At 43.7% G+C, this 19,772-nt stretch overlaps 1 protein-coding gene across 8 annotated transcripts in view; it reads right to left on the bottom strand.

Annotated features, from left to right (window-relative positions):
• Positions 1-19,772, bottom strand: part of MYO9A (myosin IXA) — a 186,951-nt gene that overhangs the window by 117,496 nt on the left and 49,683 nt on the right. For all 8 annotated transcript variants that reach the window (XM_032194816.1, XM_032194821.1, XM_032194824.1 and 5 more), the window contains exons 3-4: positions 5,098-5,192; positions 1,316-1,378 (exon numbers count right to left, since the gene is read on the bottom strand). In XM_032194816.1, the coding sequence (XP_032050707.1) occupies positions 1,316-1,378; positions 5,098-5,192 (158 nt within the window). The remainder of the gene's footprint in view (positions 1-1,315; positions 1,379-5,097; positions 5,193-19,772) is intronic.

The raw sequence follows: 19,772 nt of genomic DNA, 5'->3' as shown, positions 1-19,772 counted from the left end.
TTGCAATTAGGAAAGAATAATTTGCTTAAATTTGTTGTCTATATAATCTTAGCTTTTTCTAGAGGCCTTTCTGATGTTTTCAATCTGTTAAGAGCTATAAAATAGAATTAAAATGTCATCTTGTCCCCAAATTAGATATTAAGTAGTTTACAAGTTGTGCAAGAAAACAAATGGTATGTGATAATCCATATGACATTAATCATACAGACAATGGAAAATATAAGTCAAGGACTGTTAATAAAATAACAAAGTCTCTTTTCCCTGGGTAGTACATTCCTCCCTAAACAGGCAAGGAGACAGCAAAAACAGGCTTCTATGGCCAGACAGCATCTTAGGAAACAAAGCCTGAAACTAGACAGACTTCGGTGCCTGAGTCCAAAATTATGAATAAACACATGCATATAAATATAATAAAAAAACAGCAGAAGTAAACATAACAAAAATTGCAATGAATAGGATTTTTTTTTCAGTTTCAGATACACCTTCCCCATCACCCAGAGCACTACCAATGGTTCTAGGTACAGCATCCTCCATCTGCGTGGGGCTTCAAGGAGCACAAGTTCTAGGCCCTGAAGATGACCAAACTGAGGGGGTTGATGAATATTTAATGCAGGACCTGTCACGAGGATTGGTTTTACCCTTTAACCCCATGCAACCCAAAAACGTGCTGAAGGGCTGGAGCTTTCCAGCCCAGCAGCTAGGTGCCCGCAGGCTTGCTGGCTGGCACAATGCACCCCCCACTCTTTGCTGCCCCATCCCACGGGATGTTCCCTTTGGAAATGGGAGTGGCAAGTTTCCAACAGCCCTGGCTGCAGAGAGCAAAACACCTTTCCCCCTTGGCTGCTGTTCTGCTAGGCTACAACAGCAGACCCAGTGCCTGTAGCCATTTGAAAGATACAAATCCTGCTCAGTTATCTCAGCAAGTTTTTGGCAGCGTCCTTCCCTCCATGCACAGGTATTTGCTGCTTCACTGAGTCGTTACGGTATGTGTGACCACTGACGTGTGTTTTTTTTTTTTTTTTTTTTTTTTTTTTTTTTGAATAAAAGACATGTTCAGGGGGCCAGCCCATGCGATGATACAATTTAGTGTCACCCACTCCGGACCCACACTAAGAGCTGTTGGAGTTTGGGCTTGTCTCCTCAAGCCAAGATGGTACAAAATGTAAACACGGACTTTATCCGTGAAGCACACGGCTAGAAGTGCGAAATCCCGATTCCCTGTGCCAGTTCAAACAGGGATTTAAGCCGTCTGCGCCATGCTATCAACACATTCAAGAGTCAAAGCCAAGCATGGAAGCAAAACACAGGCACCTACCGTTCGTTGTGCTCCTGGTACACGAGTCTGGACTTCTCCAGCAGATACTTTTCAACATAAGCACTGGAAGGAGAAATAAAAGCGTTATTCATTGACCCAATATTCAACTTAAATGAACACAGCTTTACTGGGACTTTTCAGTTTTAGTACACAAAAAAGTTTCAGCCTTGTTTCACTTAGTTATATAAATTTCTTCCTAGGCAGAACAAGCCCAATATTATGTTTGGCTTTTGAGGTTTTTTGGTTTGATACAAAGCCAAAACTAACTTGGATATGAAAAACATGATCTCAGACGAGTTAGCCTATGGGTAGGGAGTGCAGGGGGAAATTCTGACAGAAACTAAGAATCTCTGATACCTATTTAATCCAAAGCCAGCAAAATAAAATCGCTTGCAGACTGAAATTCATGCACAAATCCTACTTCAACAAGAAATACATCTGGATGCAGAAGTTTGCAAGATAAGATTTAGCTGCAGATTCATTACCCAAATTACCACCCCCTCTCCCACAACAGCCACTTCTCAACAAAAACCTGGGTTATTAACTTGTGGCTACGGTCAGAAAACAAACAACTGCAGAAGCTCCTTACTGGAGCTTACGTTTATCCTAACAGCCTCATAATGAACTTATTTCATCTACATATTAATACAAAGCTTTGCTAGCTGAAGCAAGCTTCGGCGTGTTCTCTGTTTGTTTGTTTGTTTTGTGTGCAATACCAACCAGTAACGATAGGGATTTAGAAACTGGAGCTATAATTGCCAATGGAGATGATGTAACACGAAACACAAAAGCAGAGGCTGGGCTTTTCCAGCTACCGGCTCGCAGCGCGGTGGCACCGACACGGGCAGCAAGGTGCAAGCCCAGAACCCAAGGAAGCTTGGACACGGTAGGACAACACGGTGCTCGCATCTCCACCTCTAATAGGGAGGATGTTACTGGGGGCTCAGTCCCTCTCCTCTGCCTTCATGGAAAAATCAGCCACGTGGTCGTGCCCAAAGGCATTCGATGACTCCTAGGGCAGGCAGCACTGAGGAGAGGCCACTGGAACAGGCACACCCTCGGGCGGCTCTTGCTGTGCAGGAAGAGTAAGGATGTGCAGACAGGCTGCAGCACAGCACCATTTTCCTGTGCATGCTGTGCACCACAGGTTTTTTTCTTGTTTATTCCCTGTGAGGAAGCTGACAAAAGCTATGGATATTCCTTGCCAAGAGGTTTCCTTTGCATCCCCCCTTCTAACCTTAAGCACGGGCTTGTGTTTCACCAAGTTTTCAAGGCAGGACATGAGGTTCCCTGTAGACTCAGGGAGTAGATGGGGTAACCCAGGAAGGTATCAGAGCGTCTGCTGTAGGATGAGTTGGATCGAGTCCACTGTTCCTGACGTTTAATCCCTTCCCCTGTGATTTCTGCTCTTATTATAGACCCAAAATAAAGTCTTATACAATAATTTAGGTTGGAAGGGTCCTCTGGAGGTCATCTGCTCCAACCCAGTATTTAAAGCAGGGCCAATTTTTTTTTTTTTTTTTTTTTTTTTTTTTTTTTTTTTTGGTGGGATGGGGGGTAGATGCATGCAAATGCTGTTCTGGTAAGATGTTTGCTCAGTGGGAAGGCCATAAAGAATACACGTCCAAGGAAAAAACTATGCCCCCTTATTTCAATAGGATAGTGAAAAGGAAAAGAACCTATGTATAAAACAGCAAACCCCCTCAAAATCTTTTCTATTTACTGCTGTCAATGATACAGAAACCGCCTTATCATTACTCACAGTTTTACCAGTAAAGAGTTTTTGAGAGTATGATTTCATGCAAAATATTCATTTAACCACGCTACAGAACCTGTACCTGGTATACCAGGTAATATCAACCGAAACTCGAGAATGAATTTCGCATACAAATACCACCATGCAAAATACCCAAGCACTGTGTTTGAAAGTGCTGCCTCTTGCTATTTGTGATACAGCCCCATGCTGCTGCACAAATTTAATTAAAATGTCTCCCATCTGGCTGTTCTGCAATTTTAAGGAGTATGTAAGATGTTGAGGCTTTTGATCATCTTAGGAGGACTGAACACGTTGCAACGACCTTCCTCCCAGTTCACTTATCACTGAACAGGACATAATAAATTCATAAAGCCTTATGGGAATGCACTTCAACGTAGCCATTGCTCATGCTCCACTGATTTCAAACGAATCTTCAAAGGCTTCATTTCGTGGGGTGGGGTTGGCTGCTACTACATCTCTCGGCTATTACATCTCTTAAGTTGAAATTCCCTTCAAGTTTGGGTCATTATCTGCATATAGTTTGTAATCAAATATCCAACTGCTATTTTCAGCCTATGAACGGAGCAAAATTCTGATTCGGTACTGCAAATTGCACTTACATTAACAAAACAAATTGCATGCACAAAATGGGGACAGAGCTGATTTGTGTAAGCACAGATTTTAAGCACATAGTCTGACAAATTTTAAAAGAGTGCTTGTGATCTTCCTCCTAAGATTATGGAAAAAAAAAAATTATTGTCATAGGCCAGGAACAACTCACAGGTTGGTGTTTTTGTTTTGTTTTTTAAAGAAAAGGGAGAAAAATTGTCTTATTTTTTAGAACTGGAGCATACAAATGCAATGCTATTTGCAGGTAACTGCAAACCATCAATAGAGGCCACTACCAGAATGCCGGCACAGCACACCAAGACAATACATTGTTATGGCATTTGCCAGATTCTACCCTATGCTTCCGTTTAAGTAGGTATTAAAAAAAATTGAGGCTTATCCTTTTAAGATAACTGTTCACCAGAGTTAATAACAGAAGAAGAGAAAAGGAAAAGAACATCAGATTAGAAGTTGGATGAAAAAAACAGCTGCCTGACTGCAAAGTACGCAGAGTACCCAAGCTCATTTGAAAAATTAATGGCATCTATTTGTGTGATACTGTTCTGCTGGAAAGTAAGAAAGAAAAAAATTTAAAAGCCATTCTCTACAATAACAACAAAGTCTCAGCAAGAGATCTCTTAGCTAGCTGCAAAAATTACCCAGCCCCTGGAATGCCACATCTACTCTTCACTTCTCCAACTGAGTTAATTAACCCAGCCAAAAAGCAGAGTTAAGGCAGCACTGCTCTCTTAGAGCTAGTTTGAGTTGCTTCATAATGCGCTGACACCCTTAGGAGACACCAAAGAGAAATCCGGGTCCAGGTCTGCCACCCAGAAGCCTTCATCCAGCTGCAGCTTTGGGAAGCAGCAACAACACTGGAAATAAATCCCGTGATGGTAGAGTAGAAAAACACGATGGAGACGAGCATCTCTTTGCAACAGCCCACGGAAAAAGATGCCCTAACTGGTCATGGGTTTGGTTCAAGAGGCACTTCAGGGTAGAGACAGAAGCATATGGAGAATTAGACCGCGATGCTAAGTAGTCTGGCTCCATCTTCTCCGTAACACCCAGCAGGCAGCTGGGAGGATTAAATCCCCCTTGGCTTTCTCTTCTGGCGACTGCACCCAGTCTCTTCCTGCCCATCATATGCTCCAGCCCCCCAGCCCATCCTCATGGCCCACCCTAGCTAAAACAATCCCCTTCCTGCCTTGCTGGCAGAAAACTTTTCTTCTTCTTTGGAAGAAAAATTCCATTTTGGCTTAATTACAAAGTTAACACCATGATTAATGAGATCTGGACTGGCTTAAAGCCAGCTCAGGTGTATTCATACTTTAATGTGCAGCATAGGTACGCCAACATTTTCATAACATTTAAATATGCTAAAAAAATATACGCGTTGAATCCGATTTCCGCTTACCCTCGCACGGTGCCCGTCTCCTGATAATTCACTTGAATAAATTTGCCGAAGCGACTTGAGTTGTTGTTATGAGCAGTTTTTGCATTTCCAAAAGCCTGTTAAAAGAAAGAGATACCATCAGGACATTTGAAAAGCCACCACCTTTCCTTATTTATACACTCATCGCTAACAACTGACTTTCCAGATTTTGCTGTCATCGTATCATTAATAAAAAACACACGGCAAAAGTTAGTTGAATGGGCTACAACAAAATAATATGATGAGCTTCTGGGGACCACATTCGTTTTCAGTTTGGGATTCACGAAGGACAGATAAACACTCTTTAAAAGTAAAGCACAGCTATACATGAGATTTAATATTTGAAGTTATTATATTCTATATTAAGATTATACTTTATTCATTTAAATAGATATAAAAGTACGCTGCTCCAACAAGACTAACTTTAATGAGCTAAAGGAAGCTGCTTTTTAATTATATATGGAATTAGGGGAGAACACTTTGAAGGCTTCTCAGATGTTCGACAACGTTGTATGTAACACCAACAGTGCCTGTAGTATCCTCAGTATTTCAGACACTGTCGCTTCGATTTGTCGCCGCTGTTTTTCCAAAATTGAAATGCTTTTAAGACTTTATGACACAAAGCTTTCATTAAAACCCTGCCTTACTGAGGCATCTAATACAGACTCATTTACCATTGGTTAAAAGAAAGCCCTAACCACAAGAGCTGTTGGAAACCCATAAGAGCTGCATCTCAAACTAGCTTAATTGAGAACTGGTATTTGCAATTGTGCCTAAATCACTTTAATAATCTGGCCCATGGTGACAGAAACTGTCATGCTGCCAGGTACAATTAATGCTTCGTTTATTACATCGGTTTTGGTAATCATTCACCTCTACTCCCAAACCAAACCTATTTAAGGCAGTTATACGCAGAGTAATTCCGGGAGTTGTGTATGTACATTGACTCACAGACACATTTTGTGCTGATGTTCAACATCAGCGTTCAGCTCCGAGCTCCCAGCAGATTTATTTCCTACTCAGCTATTTATTAGAAAAGATTAAAAAGGCTTTACATCTATAATCCCAACCTTCTCAAATGACCTTTGCAGGTTTTATTTTGCATCTAAAAGATAAAAAAAGAAAGGCTAAACGAAAGGAAAGGCACTCCCTGAAGGTACTCGCCCCCTCCCGTGCATCGTGGGCTCCCCATCAGCGGGACGCAGTGGAGCAGCTCCGGGCCGCAGAGATTTGGGTGCCCGGAACGGTGTAACCATTTTCCTCAAGTGGCACCAATAATCATGCACAGTGTTACATCCCAGCCCCAGAACTGCAGGTTTGCTAGCATAATGGTGACGGACCTCCCCCCCCCCCCGCCCCGTCTGAATACACACATTTGTTTCAGCTCATGCTGTTGCACATGAATTTGCCTCGGTTGACTAAAACAAGTTCTGCAATAGCAGAAACCTGCCAAACGAGCAGCTGATGGCTGTGCTTGCACAGAGAGGCTGGTTTCATAACACTAATGAGTGTTCCCATGCACAGGTCTCCAACCTTTTCAGGCTTTACATACTTTGTTTTCTGATTTTTTCCCCCACATCACTGCTGCACATAGGGGCTTTTCCCCCCAGCATCCTCTCCTGCAAGGGCCCTGAAACCCTCCTCATGCCCTCAAAACCTCCTCCTGGCCACTGAAACTCAGGCATCTGCTTCTCCAGAATGTGCATGTTCAGATTAAAAGTCTCAAGCTATTTCAGTGTTGTCAAAGGATTTACCTGTCCCTTGCAGGTGTTTCAGCTGAACGGCTCAGCGAGCACACACAGCAGTGTTTAAGCAGAATACAGTGATATTCAACACAACAATATTAAAAGGGTTTTCTGGTTCATCTCCCTTTGCTATAGCACAAGGAAATGGCCCAAGGGGAGAAGCAAGTCTGTTTATTGGGATTTCTTTGAGCAGAGAATAAAACAGAGAAAGCTTCCCACCAGCTGCAATGCTTCCTCCTTGAGCGGGCACAGAACCTGAGGCGATCACAGCCCCACCTCCATGCAGCAGGGCTTCTACCTCAAGGTGATGTAGTATCAGCAAATTCTCAAATCCCCTCGCTTCCCAACAGGGTGGATTTCTTTTATTTCTGTTAAAACAGATTCAGGATAAACTGTGTCGAATGTGTGAGTGGGAAACGGCAGGATTCCTTTTTTTTTTTTTTTTTTTTTTTTTATTAGGAATAGGTTTCATGGCTTTTTCTGGATTAATATGCCAAATCACGTTATATTTTATAACCCAAAAGCCCACAGAAATCGTAAGCCATAGTATCTCTCTTTCAGGGATTTTCTGTATTCCTTGCGTAAATGAGAAAGCTCTCTGCATCCTGCCTTGTTAAAGCTGAAGCTTACTCTATGGCATAGGCATGCTGGTAAGGGGCCAGTAAGTAGCTCAAGACATGTCTGATGTTTAACTTGAGACAACTTAATACGTTTTTGTCAGTTTTACTCACCACATTTCTTTAACGGAACTAGCAGATTAAAAAAAAAGCATGATTAATTCAATTTATGCACGTCTAGTCTACATATGCTTGAACAACACCCTACGTTCTTCTGCAGCCAGCGATGATGGGGCACAACATTGTTCAGCCTCGGAAAACAGAGAATGAGTTACAACTGCTTCACTAAAATTAGGTTCTGTTCACATTATTTCACTTCTCTAACCCGTCAATTCCAAGCTGTTCGACACTCAGCGGAAAAACTCAGTAACAGCATTCCTCAAATTCTTGGGGAGACCAAAGCTTGTCCTGGCCGGAGCTCAACACTCTGAAGGAAACGAATTCAATACGCTCCTCTGTGCGAGCAACGCGTCCGTCTGGAGCGGCCGCGGGGGCTCCAACGGCTCGGCAAACGCAGAGGAGCGGACAGCCCCATTCCTGGTACCTCCTACAGCACTTCTGCACAAAGAGATGCTTATCGTGGACCAGGCTGGGAGCTGAACGTTTGCACCACAGGCTAATTCACCAGGCAATATTGTTGGCGATGAAGACTCAAAAATGAGCTGTGTTCCTGAAATTGTGCAACTGCGTCTGATTGAATCTCAAAACCTCCTTGTTCAGCTATAATCTGCTCCGTCACCTTCAGGAACGCTCAGCATTTGCTCATTCATGGGGCCCAGGAGGCAGGAAAAAAACCACTAACGTTTTCATGGCTCAGTACCTGCCCTCCCTCCTCTCCTGATCCCCAGTGCTTACGGTCTCTTCATATTGGACTTGATACCAGTGCAATCTGGAACGTTGATCCGGAATAAGGACCATCTCCAGGTCTTTCCTGAAATAAATTTGTTTTCCAAACCCCTTGCTCTTGCCTTGCTCTTCTGTAATGACAGTAACAGGGCATTTTATAGGTAATTCTAGCTGAATATCACCCCTGCATAGACTAAGAGCTTCCGCAGAGCAGAGCTGGTAGGAAGGTATATGCCTTGGGTATTTAAGGTCCCTTTTTTTGCACAGCCCTTTGCAGATGAGCCTCCAGCACTCAGCTCTATTTTTGATGCTGCTGCCCTTACAGTGAAAACTAAACAAATCCAGCATTTTATCTTTGTTATTTAGAGCTATGTATTAACAGGCACGAGTTTGAAAATGCCCAACATGCACAGCATGGCAGAGACTATGAAATTGGTACAGAGATTGAAGAATAAAGTCTCTGAGTAAAGCAGGACTGCTTGTAGCTACTGCGTAAGCCAGGAGGAAACTCAAAGTGTCGGCATAATGAAACCCAAGACTGAACTTAGACCACCGAGCATGACGTCTGTTGTCACAGCCACATGTTTAAATCTCCACATACATCAGTGCTGTTAAAGCACAGCAGCAAGGTGACGAGTCCGCCTGACCAGGTGCCCAAAGAGCCCAAGACCTAAGACATGGGGAATGCAGTGAAGAGGGGAAAAAAAGGTGAAATTGGAAAAGCCTATTTGCTATCAAATAGGTTCAGCAAAGGACAGAGCCAGAAGGAGGTGGACAGGAAAAAAGCTGCGCAATGCTAGGGACACTTATTTCAAAGAAAGCCTCCATAAAACTTAATTAAAAACCATGACGGAACAAAGACTGTGTTATTAAAATATATATATCATTAATACTGAGTTTGTTGGCCTGTAACAATAGCTACTGAGCACAATAAAACAAGCACATCATCACAAAAAGTGATTAATAGCAGGAAGTTCCCTTTGCAAAGCAAGTCAACTAACTTCTATGCAGGAAAGAACAGCCCACAGGAAAAAAAAAAACGCATCTTTACATTTTACCATGCTGCTAACACTGCTATGTCTGTGTGAGCTCCACACAGAGCGCTCACGGAGTTTTTAACTTAGCCTGTACAGTTAGGAGCTCCTTTCTGCATCTTCAGACATAAATACACAGATGTTAAAGACAACTTTTGCTTGATTTGGTTCAATCTGCAACCAATTTCACAGCACTCATCCTGCCAGGAATCTTTTTTAACAGAAATGCACTGAACTGGGACCAGAACAGTGATCACTTCATCACCCAAAATGCACCTGGATGACTTGAGTTAGAGCCTCCCTAAATTTCCTCTCGTTATAGCTGCCACAATAACAGCGAAAGTATTTTTTACTTAAATACTTTTATTTTAAATTCTCTTGTTTGAAGACTTCCATTTAGAAGAAATACTTCTTTTAAACTTGCACCTCACTGCGTGATACAGCTCGTCAACCTGAACTGCACTGCTCAGTCGCTCCAACAAACCTCACCCAACTTTCAGTTTCCATAACCTGTGTGCAGCAGAGAGCAGGGCAGCGAAACAAGTGCTGAAACCAAAAAGCACGAGGTGCAACTCAAGTTCCTGCAAAGCAAAAGAGGATTTACGTTTATTATGTTCATTTTGCGGGACATCGTTCTGCATGGGCAGGCACCAGCACTCAAGGTCTAGGCTACAGCAATTAAATACCAGGTCGAGTGCCGACACCTCACCCTTTAATTCTCTTCATTGGGGCTTGGTGCTTCACACAGCCTAATGAAACCATTTATGCTTTTATGGTAACCAGCACAAACCACCAAGTATTTATAGTGCATGTGCTGCGATGCTTGAGGTGAGCTCTTGCCAAGAATGGACCTGCAAAGCTGACCAAACCTGGCAGCACAAATCTGCTTCATCTTTGGGCTAACTTATAAACATTTCTCCTTTAGTCAACATATAACATATGCATATGACAACCTATAACATTTGTATATCAATATATTATGCCTATACATAAAAACAGCATTATTCATCCTTCAACCGGTCACTGAAACACATTGCATAACCACAACACAATTTTCCATTTCGAACCTCAAAGGTGACAAAGTAGCTTAGATGTAAGGTCTATAATGAGAAAATGCTTTTATTTTTTTTACATTACAAACTGATGGTGTTTGTCCTTGATTATTCTAGAAAAAAACACCTCTCCTGGCTGTTACCATACCCAGAAGAACTGAAGGGCACCCAAATCTCGTTTGCCCAGCAGCAGCCAACGAGGATGCTGGTGATTGGATCCATCGCAGGAATCCAGCTCTGCTTCAGCAGCTGCTACTGGAAAGGACGGTGGTTACTTGCACAGCACAGGAGGGTGGAAGCCCTGAATGCACCAAAATTGGCTTCAGTTTTGGGCTCCTTGCCGAAAAGAGAAACTTAACACAGAGGAGCCCGGGCCGCTGAGCTGGCTGGGGGCTGGTTCTCCCTAAAACACCCACGGAGGTTCAGCGATGGATCAGCAACAGGCACAAGTCACAAAAGGAAAATTCTGATTATATGGAAGAGAGGAATGTTTTCAGCATGAGGACAACCAAATACTAGAACATGGCCCAAAACAGCTGTGGGATTTCCATCTCTGGGGATACTCAACACTCCCCTGAGGCCCCTTGACCTGCACTGCTGGACCAGGGGACTCCCAGAGATCCCTGCCAACCTCAGCCGTCCTAGATTCACAAATCTACCCGCATTACTTGCCCTTCTGGCACAGAGGGCAGCTCTACACAGTGCCTAGAACAAAATTTTATATGTCAAGGGCAGCACACCTGCCACAGGCTTGCCCTGTGCAGGATTAAACACGGCGGGTTCTTTCATCATAAAGCATATTAGGTATGGTAGGAATAGTTCAGAGTAACAGCCAGAAAAGGACCATCACTGGGTGGAAGCCAAACGAGTTCCACCAAATTAAATTACTTTCTACAATTTAAACCATATATAAAATATTGCTTTTTCATGATATGGGCAACGGAACACCTGGTTTTTAATATTTATTTTACTGCTAAGTGTCTGCCAACTCCAAGTGTCTTGTCATTGTAAAGCATTTGCACTAAATACCCCCCTGACAACAGCAAAACAGAATATTTGGGGGCAGAAACTCCTCCCCTCTCCCAAACAACATGACCATCCTGGAATTGAGCAACTAACAAAAAAAAATCTTTTCCAGCAATTAGGCTTAAGATAGAGGGTCAGTCATGACCACTTATCTTTATGCACTTCAAGTTCACACTCCCAAACTAAGATAAGGGAGAAAATTACTTGTAATCTGCGAGTACTCCACTGGAGAAGGTTTGGGTGTCAACTGAATTGAATAACGAGTTCCAGTGTATGAAATGCAGCTTTCAAGAGAACCATTAAGTATACTCAGTAAGATACTTTAGATACAATTATTATAAAAGTGATTACAATACACAGTTTGGGGGGGAGATTTCAAGCTCTGCTGATGCAGGTGTTCTATGTAAGAAATAGGATTTAATGCCAGCATTATGGCCAAATGCTCCAACCTTAACAGATTGTTCCTTCTTTTCCAGGTTAGTGCTTAGGCAAAGGATCAAGGAATTGCCACATAACCACAAAGCAACAAAACCAACGCCAAACCAAGGCCTCCTACTTGAGTCCTCTTCCCAAACGGGGATGCTTTCCCTACACATGCTGTAATGGGGGAAAAAAAGGCAGCTGAGCACTCAGCAGGCATCGGCAGATGTTAGCACGGATGGATGCGGGAGGCAGAGGCTGCCAAATCTGTAAGGTTTTCATGCACATAGTGGATGGCCCTAGGCAGAGCAGCCAAACTCTGCTTTTGATTGTGTGTTTTCCAGCAATTTCAGACACATTGGCAAACAAGTGATTTGGTGGAGAACCTTCAGCTCAGGTTCAGCTTCGTATTTATAAAGTATCCCAAAATGGTGCTTGGTAGCTGGTTGCTGTTGTGCCAGTCTCCTCCCTGACCCAGGGGATGTCTAGGCCTCTCAGCTCCACATGGTTATTTGGAGTAAAAGAACATTTTACTACATCAGCTGGCTGATGCAGATAGTAAGCGTCTGGCAGGTTCCAGGACTGAGAAAAATCGCCTTAACTGGAGCTTCAAATAGCTTTTTCATACCGATGGAGATAAAAAATAACCACAGAACTATAAGATGAGAGGCTGAAAACAAGACACAGCTCAAGGAGGAGACTTTCCTCTCCCATAGTATGCAATGCAAGCATCCCCACTGAGCACAAGAGAAGGAAAAGCAGCCTGTAACAGAATACTGACAGATGAAAAACACTTAATATACACTTAAAGTGACTGGCAAATAGGTTATGTTATTTATTACAGCATCAAGCCATACCATGATTTCCCCACCTTGCAAAATCAATTTTTACAGACCGAGGTTGAGTATGGTGATCTATCACAAAGAGCTGATTCTACAATTAAAACTTCCCTGTGACTTCTAGAAACAACACCAGCATGTGCCAGGACAGAATTCCTTCACAAAGGCCAGTACATGCCCCACTGCAAGTAACACAGCGGCTCGTTTCCCTTGAGATGAGTACAGGATGACGCATGTGGAACTGAGGCTGCCATTGCTGGCAGAACTATTGAAAAAATGAAAAATTAACAAGACCCAAATCTCAAAACACATTTCATACAGGCCAAAGCCCCTGAGACATGCCACTCAGTGCTGGGCTTGCCTCTTCTCTTGGTAGAAGCTTCATCGTCTCCAGAGCTGCTGGCCACCCACATCTCACCTGCCCTGAAGCTGCCGCTACGAATGACACAATTCCTCCACTTCCAAAACCAAACAGCCACGCAGCTCAGTGCTTGGCTCATGCTGGGGTCTGGCCCTGTCTCCCAAGCATCTCCCATAGGTTTGGAGCTCATCGGGCACTGCACTGACCCGTGCAGAGGCAGCCCTCACCCAGCACCTCACGTGCTTCCAGGAGTGGGGTGGCACAGGTCCTCCAGCGCGCTGCTTGGCACAAGACCAACCCTCAGCCTCTAATTTAGGGAGAGGGACACGGTCTGGCACACTCCCCCTGGACACCCGCCAGCCCCTGGAGGAGGCCTCTCAAGGTCCCTTCAAAGCCCTGTTTTTTCCTCTTTTTTTTTCAAGTAATGATTCCACAAGGGGCCATAAATGTCTAGAAGCCAAGTTTCAGCTTCCCGCTGCATACTTGGACAGCCCTGACAGCACTAGAAACTGAAGTGTTCCCTGCTCAGGCCTGACACAAGTTTTCCTGTAGTTTGTCACCAAAATCAGTGCCACAAACCAAAACGCAGGAGAAAGCGTCCCTAACGTCAAACCTTCCATCTGGAAGCTCTTAGCGGAGGCATGGGGTCGTTATGTATATTTTACACACATATTTTCGTGATTTTCCCAAGAGAAATATGTGTAATGAATAAAAACAAAAACACGTTAGCAGCAACAAAAACATACCACTGTAATACGAAACCCAGCTTGGCTTCTGCGTGTGTTATCCTTCCTTTTAGACCTCGGCTACTTTTTGCTAGTTACAGACAAAAATAATAATACACCCTCCCCTAAAAAACTGTCCGAGCTCTGCCATTGAGCCGACGCAATAAAAAACACATTTAAACTCTGCCATGGAAAGTCATGTTGCACAAGAAAGGACATGGTAAAACGGGAAGACAGAAGCCTCCACCTCATCCTTGATCTTCTCCTGGATTATATAAATAATCCGCACCTCCTCTTGAGGAGGTTCCCAGATTTCAAGTGCTGTTTGTGTACGCACAGCATCAGAGTTGGGCGCAGCATGCCCATGGCTTGCTCACCCTACAGCAGCTCTGCGTGCTTGGTGTTTTCCACCGATTGCAACATGTCAGAGGCAGCTCCCATCATCCAGCCCGGCCACAAGAACGCCTTTTCCCCTTCTGCAGTGCAGTTCGAGCAGTCAAATGGGAAGAAAGGGAACTTGAATGTGGCTATTGCTAAGTATTTACAATGGACCACAATCTTCTCTCTGGGTAACGCTAAACAAAATAAATAAATAAAAAGGAACAATTGGCTCATCTGCGACCGGAATATTTGATAAACCCCAGAAAAATCAAAGGCTGGCACTGGCTGCTCACAAGCAGCAAAAGGGAACTCTCAGAGATGAGTATATTTTTATTGACCTAAAATGAACGGCTGATTTGTCTGATCAGAGGACACGATTGCTTAAAAAAATGTATTTTCAGCCATTAGGTAAAGCAAAACAGACAATTTAACAGGTATTGCCTTCCATTTTCCATCAGCATAGGATTGGAGCATTTCTGAGGCTGTGATGGAGATATTTAATATGAAATGGAAAAGGTTGAGAGGGCAGGGTGAGCATAACATCGCCCCGTTGGCTACCTGTGGAGGAAGCAGCAGCTGTGATGCGTGGTGCAGAAGCGGCGCAGCACGGGCACGGTGCCACAGCGCTCTGCCATGCCTCCCAGCAGAGCAACAGCTCTCACCACAGAGCATGCCCTGCCCAAATCCCCTGCTCGGCTTTGCATGTTATTTTCCATTGCCATCGAGGCCAGTATTTATGAGTTAAAAAAAAAAATAATCTGAAAAAAGAAAGCTCTGAATGAATCAAACGAAGGGGAGCATGCTAAGACTTGTGCTTGAGTTTTCATGGCAGCGAGCCATGCTGCATCAAACACAAAACCAATGCCGATGCTCGTCCACCGTTTTCAAGCCTAGCTTTGCTGAAAGCTAAGCATTCGGGACATCGCTTCAAGTACTGAAGTCATCAAGTTTGCAGTGGAGGTTTGATGGGTAGCAGAGCAAACCAAAGGCGAAGAAGCGCAGGCTCTTTTTTTTTTCTCTTTTTTTTTTTTTTTTTTTTCTATAAAGCTGCATCTGTGAGCCATCGACCCTCCTTTTGGGATCTCCCTCCTTAGGTTGGGAAACATTTCCCAAATTTTGCAGCGAAGGAAACTGGGGTCCTCCCAGCAGTAAGCTCATTTTACTGCACGAATTAACTGATCCCCAGCTGCAGGGAGCCAGGAGGAACATGCTGTGTCCTCAAGGATGCCTAAAAACCACAGCACAAATTACATCTCCAAATGCATTTAATAGCACTTAGCTTTGCAATCCCTTCAGCCTTCATATGTAATGGCTTTCACTTGTTTTGGGGAGAGCAACCATTTAAATCCTGATTGTTTTTCAAAAGAATGTAGCCAGTGCTAAAAGTAAAATGCAGTGTGCGTCCATTTAAATCAGATAAGAGATAAGGGTGTGCGATGGCCGGACAGACCACGGCTTGCTCAGGATGATTGATGTTCTGCTGCTTGTGTGCCAGGAGCCGTGCACCTTTATTCCATGCTGCAACACTCACGTGCCTGACAGCACAAAAAACGAGGAAAAGACACTGGGAAATTCATGGGGATGCTGCTTGCCTTTCACCAGTGAGTTAACAGGAACGTGCAGTTGGTTTTCCAAATAATTTCCTGCGAATAAGCAATGGCTGCTCCAAAGACGCCTTCACTCGAGTACACACTTGTGATATTCCCTGTTTTCCCAAAGTGGGGGCTTCCAGCTGACAGCTTGTGTATGCAGAGCTTCTGTAACCTCTTTCCTGTTTAACTGCCTGATAAACCCGCTCTGGCTGTTTCCCATCCTGAAGACCTCTAACCATCATGCTCCCTCTCCATCCCTGTGTAATTACACAAACAGTGTGCTCAATTCGCTCACCTTGTAGAAGCCTGCAAGCTCTGCACCATTACAATTTATACCGACCATCCTTCTTTCAAGCTTTCAAGAACCACTACAGCGTGCTGAAGCATTTCAGCAGTTCTTCTCTAACAAAACACATCGTAAAGCAAGAAAAATCACAGCCTGATACTAGCGTTGCGGTAGCTGGAATGGGATAAAGATAGATGTGCAACAAATTTTGTAGGCGAAAGTAACTTTGTCTGTCATCAAAATAACTGGAAAAGCGAACAAGGTTTCACATACGCAGGCCTTCAGCCAGCCTGCAGCAAACCTCAAAGCTCGCGTACAAATTCAGAGTAGTTTTTCTCAATTTAGCACAAGATTCATTGGTGGAACCCAGTGGGAGAAAAAGCTCTTAGCCTGGGGAGCACAGGAATGTGAAAAAGGGAGCCAGGAAGGGCGAAACCCAGCACTCCCTGTGCTAAACAGCGATATGCAATTTATACCCTACATAAAAACACATTTTCTTCTGTTATTTGGAAGTGGGTGGCTACATAACACATAGCAACGGCTGCACCACATCGGAATAAGGAGTGGGCCACAGATAACTATGCTTAGCTTGTGAAAAAAAATGAACTGTGAAGCCACATTTGCAAGGCAAGGGAAGGATTGCACTTGTTTCCTGGGTGGGAGGGGGCTGTGCTGAATCCCTCCCAGCACGACTGAGGCCAGAGACAAGGGTACAAGCATTCTCCCCCAGTGAGAAGCAGAGTTTACTTGCTCCTTCACGTATCACCCGCTTCTGAAGCCCTGACTGGGATGGCAGGCAGCAATCTGTTCTCCTTACACACCTCCCCAACGTGCCAAAGCCAACGAGGAAACCGAGGAGATGATTGCTCAAGCGTTCTGTGGTGCCTGCCATCGTGCTAGCCATTATTTGCACTTCACACCGACCTCCGAGAAAAAAACGCTGGAAGCAATGCCTATGGCACGGGAGCAAGGTGGCTCTGTGCAACCAAACATCTCCACGTGCATCACTTGGAGTGATCTGGAAAGGTTTCTTGGGGTAGAGCTGAAGGAACTCTCCCTTAAACAACACAGGACAGGCTGTCCTGAAGTGGAGTTCAAGTGACAAACTCAGCCACTCTGCTTGCATTTGGGATGATGTGAATTGATTTGGAAACCACTTAGAACTCTGTTTCCTTTTTACACATAAAAGATGCATGCAGCAGGCAGCAGAAATTGCTGGAGCACATTTATTTATTCTGAATGGGAAGCACAGGGATGCTGCTTCAGCCTTATAAAACAAGAAGACCATTAGTGGTAGCTAAGGGGAGTTTGCTTGCATCTTTGTCTTTGAAGAGTATTAAATGCATCTCTTTATTGACTTTAATCAGCAAGCAAAACACTACATTAAAAAATTAAATGCATGTGAAGACAGCACTTCTTCTCTACATAGCTCTGCCTGCAGTTCGAGGGGGAGGAATGGCAAAGGAAGCTAAAAACTGACAAAAACGAAAAGTACAGAAAGAAACCTTTCTTTCTGCTAAGTGGGCATTGCTGAGCCTTCATCCGCTTGTTTATAACCACCGGGCAGAACAGCAGCACAATTGTCCTACCTCGCGCTGGCCTGTTTTCAGCAGGAATGCTTTGGTCATTCAGCCCCTGGCATCAGATACACGACGCTTTTACCCTGGCAGTCTCTCCTTTCTGCCATTTCTTCCCTGTCTCTCCCTTTGGATGCCATCCAGGCACGCAGGATCTGCTGAAAATTCATCAGCTGCCTGGCTCGAAGTGGCTGTAATAATTAAAAGCGAGGTGGAAGCTGAAGCAAGGCATGGAAAAAATCCCACATTGTCAGGGATTGTACAAAAAAGGAAAAAAAGGGGGGAAGGGGAGAGGAATGAGTGCTGAGGAGCTGCATGTACCAAAAAACATGGTTTGAAGATAAGTGGTGCTGAGCAAGAGCATCACCATCAGGGGGTCCCACCTGGGTACCATGCTGTGAAAGGGATCAAGATCCCAAATGAGCATAAAAGCAAAGCATTTAGACCCAGTACTCTAAAACACCCCACAGGAGCAGCTTTTTTCTCAAACATGAAACATTTAGTGGCACGTCATGGTTTGTATTTGTTTTGTTAAGCCTTGTCCTTTTCTACTCACTTCTGTCTCAGACGCTACCTCATTTAACGTGGCCATCTGTCCTCAGAAAGACTTTTTCTTGAGAGGCAATGACTGTGCAGGTAAATTCACACAAATAAAATCACATTCTGTTTATTTTCTCAGCTCACTTGGTACTCTCTGCCTAAAGTCATATTAGAAATCAAAAAGAAGCTACGTGTATAGGTTACTGTATTTGTAAGTGCATTTATAAGCTAATGCATACTTAAGTAGTTTGGGGAGTATTACTGCACTAGAAATTCTCTCCATGCCATACCAGAAAACAAATGCATCAGAGATAACTCATGTAATAGGCAGAAGCAGGTATTAACATCTCTACCTTGAATTACTGAGGGATTTTAGCACCGACTCAAACTATTATTAGCCTTGCACACCCCTTAGCCCAGCCCACGGCACCGGACTACAGCAAGATGGGCATGAGGAACTGGGCTGATGTGCAATTCGGCTGTGAGGAACAGAATGGCACAAAAAAAGAAAACATTTCCCTAATTTCTTGTCAAGAAACCGTCAGCATCTGCAAGTGCCCTACCCAATGATGCTTCCTTTTCCAGAGAAATGCTACTTTTGGTATCTCATAAGCAAAATAACATGTGGATCCAGCTACTCAGGAAGCAGTGAAAGCAAGCCTTTAAGTAGAAATGCACAGCTTTCTCTCTGAGAACAGAACTTACTATTAAGTTAAGACCTATTTTACTTCTCAAATTTCCAATTGAAAGCTAGCAACTTAATTAAACTCTCAGGAAAAATTAGTGCTTAAGATCTTTCAACACTACAACCATAAAGCAATTTAAGAATTACAACCATTGAAGTCCAAACGCAAACTTATGACTCCTGCAGACTTCAGCACGGCTCACACAGATCCTTTATAAGCTAATGCTTAGGACAACCTAGTTATTCAGAATGCTTTGCACGCTGTCAGAGTAGGAATAACCAGAAACCCTCTCTTCTCAACAGCCATTTCTCCTCTCAGCTAGCTACATGCAATTTTCCCCCTGACTAGATGCAATTAATACAGAAAACTAGAAATATTTTGCTTATTTATGATTATACTTTAATGAAATTTTTCCAGCATCAAGAAACAGTGAGGGCAGAAACAACAGATCTAATTGATCCCCAAGAGTTCTGCAACCTAAATAGGGGAAAAAAAGCCTAAATATTCCTAGAGTGCCCAACTGTTTGGGTCAATATTGCTCGTAGCATGACAAACGCTCCATTTTCACACAGTGGAGCCCTTGCTAATAGCTTATGGAGTTCTTTAAAAGCCTAGCAATCAATAAAATGCAATTTAAAAACTTAGTCAAAAGGATCTGCTAATGCCATAGAGATTAAGCAGACACTGGCCCAACGTTTCCTCTAAACTCTAAAATTAGCCCAAAGGACAAGCTTGCCATTGCGATCAGAGTTAGAGGCAGAGATGAAAAGAAAATGCAGTACATTTTGTATTCTACCATTTTTAAATGCATTTAGCTCCAGGCTCACACCATGCAGATATTCTCAAGTGGGTAATTCTTGCATGGATAAACATAGTCCCACCGAGATGAGGCTGTGATGCACAGGGCTGTGCCTGCGTTAATGCTTGGCT

Source organism: Aythya fuligula, chromosome 11 (assembly GCF_009819795.1).
Source record: "Aythya fuligula isolate bAytFul2 chromosome 11, bAytFul2.pri, whole genome shotgun sequence".
Classification (NCBI taxonomy): Eukaryota; Metazoa; Chordata; class Aves; order Anseriformes; family Anatidae; genus Aythya; species Aythya fuligula.
The sequence above is the reverse complement of the archived record's forward strand: the minus strand, read 5'-3'. Positions and strand labels throughout refer to the sequence as shown.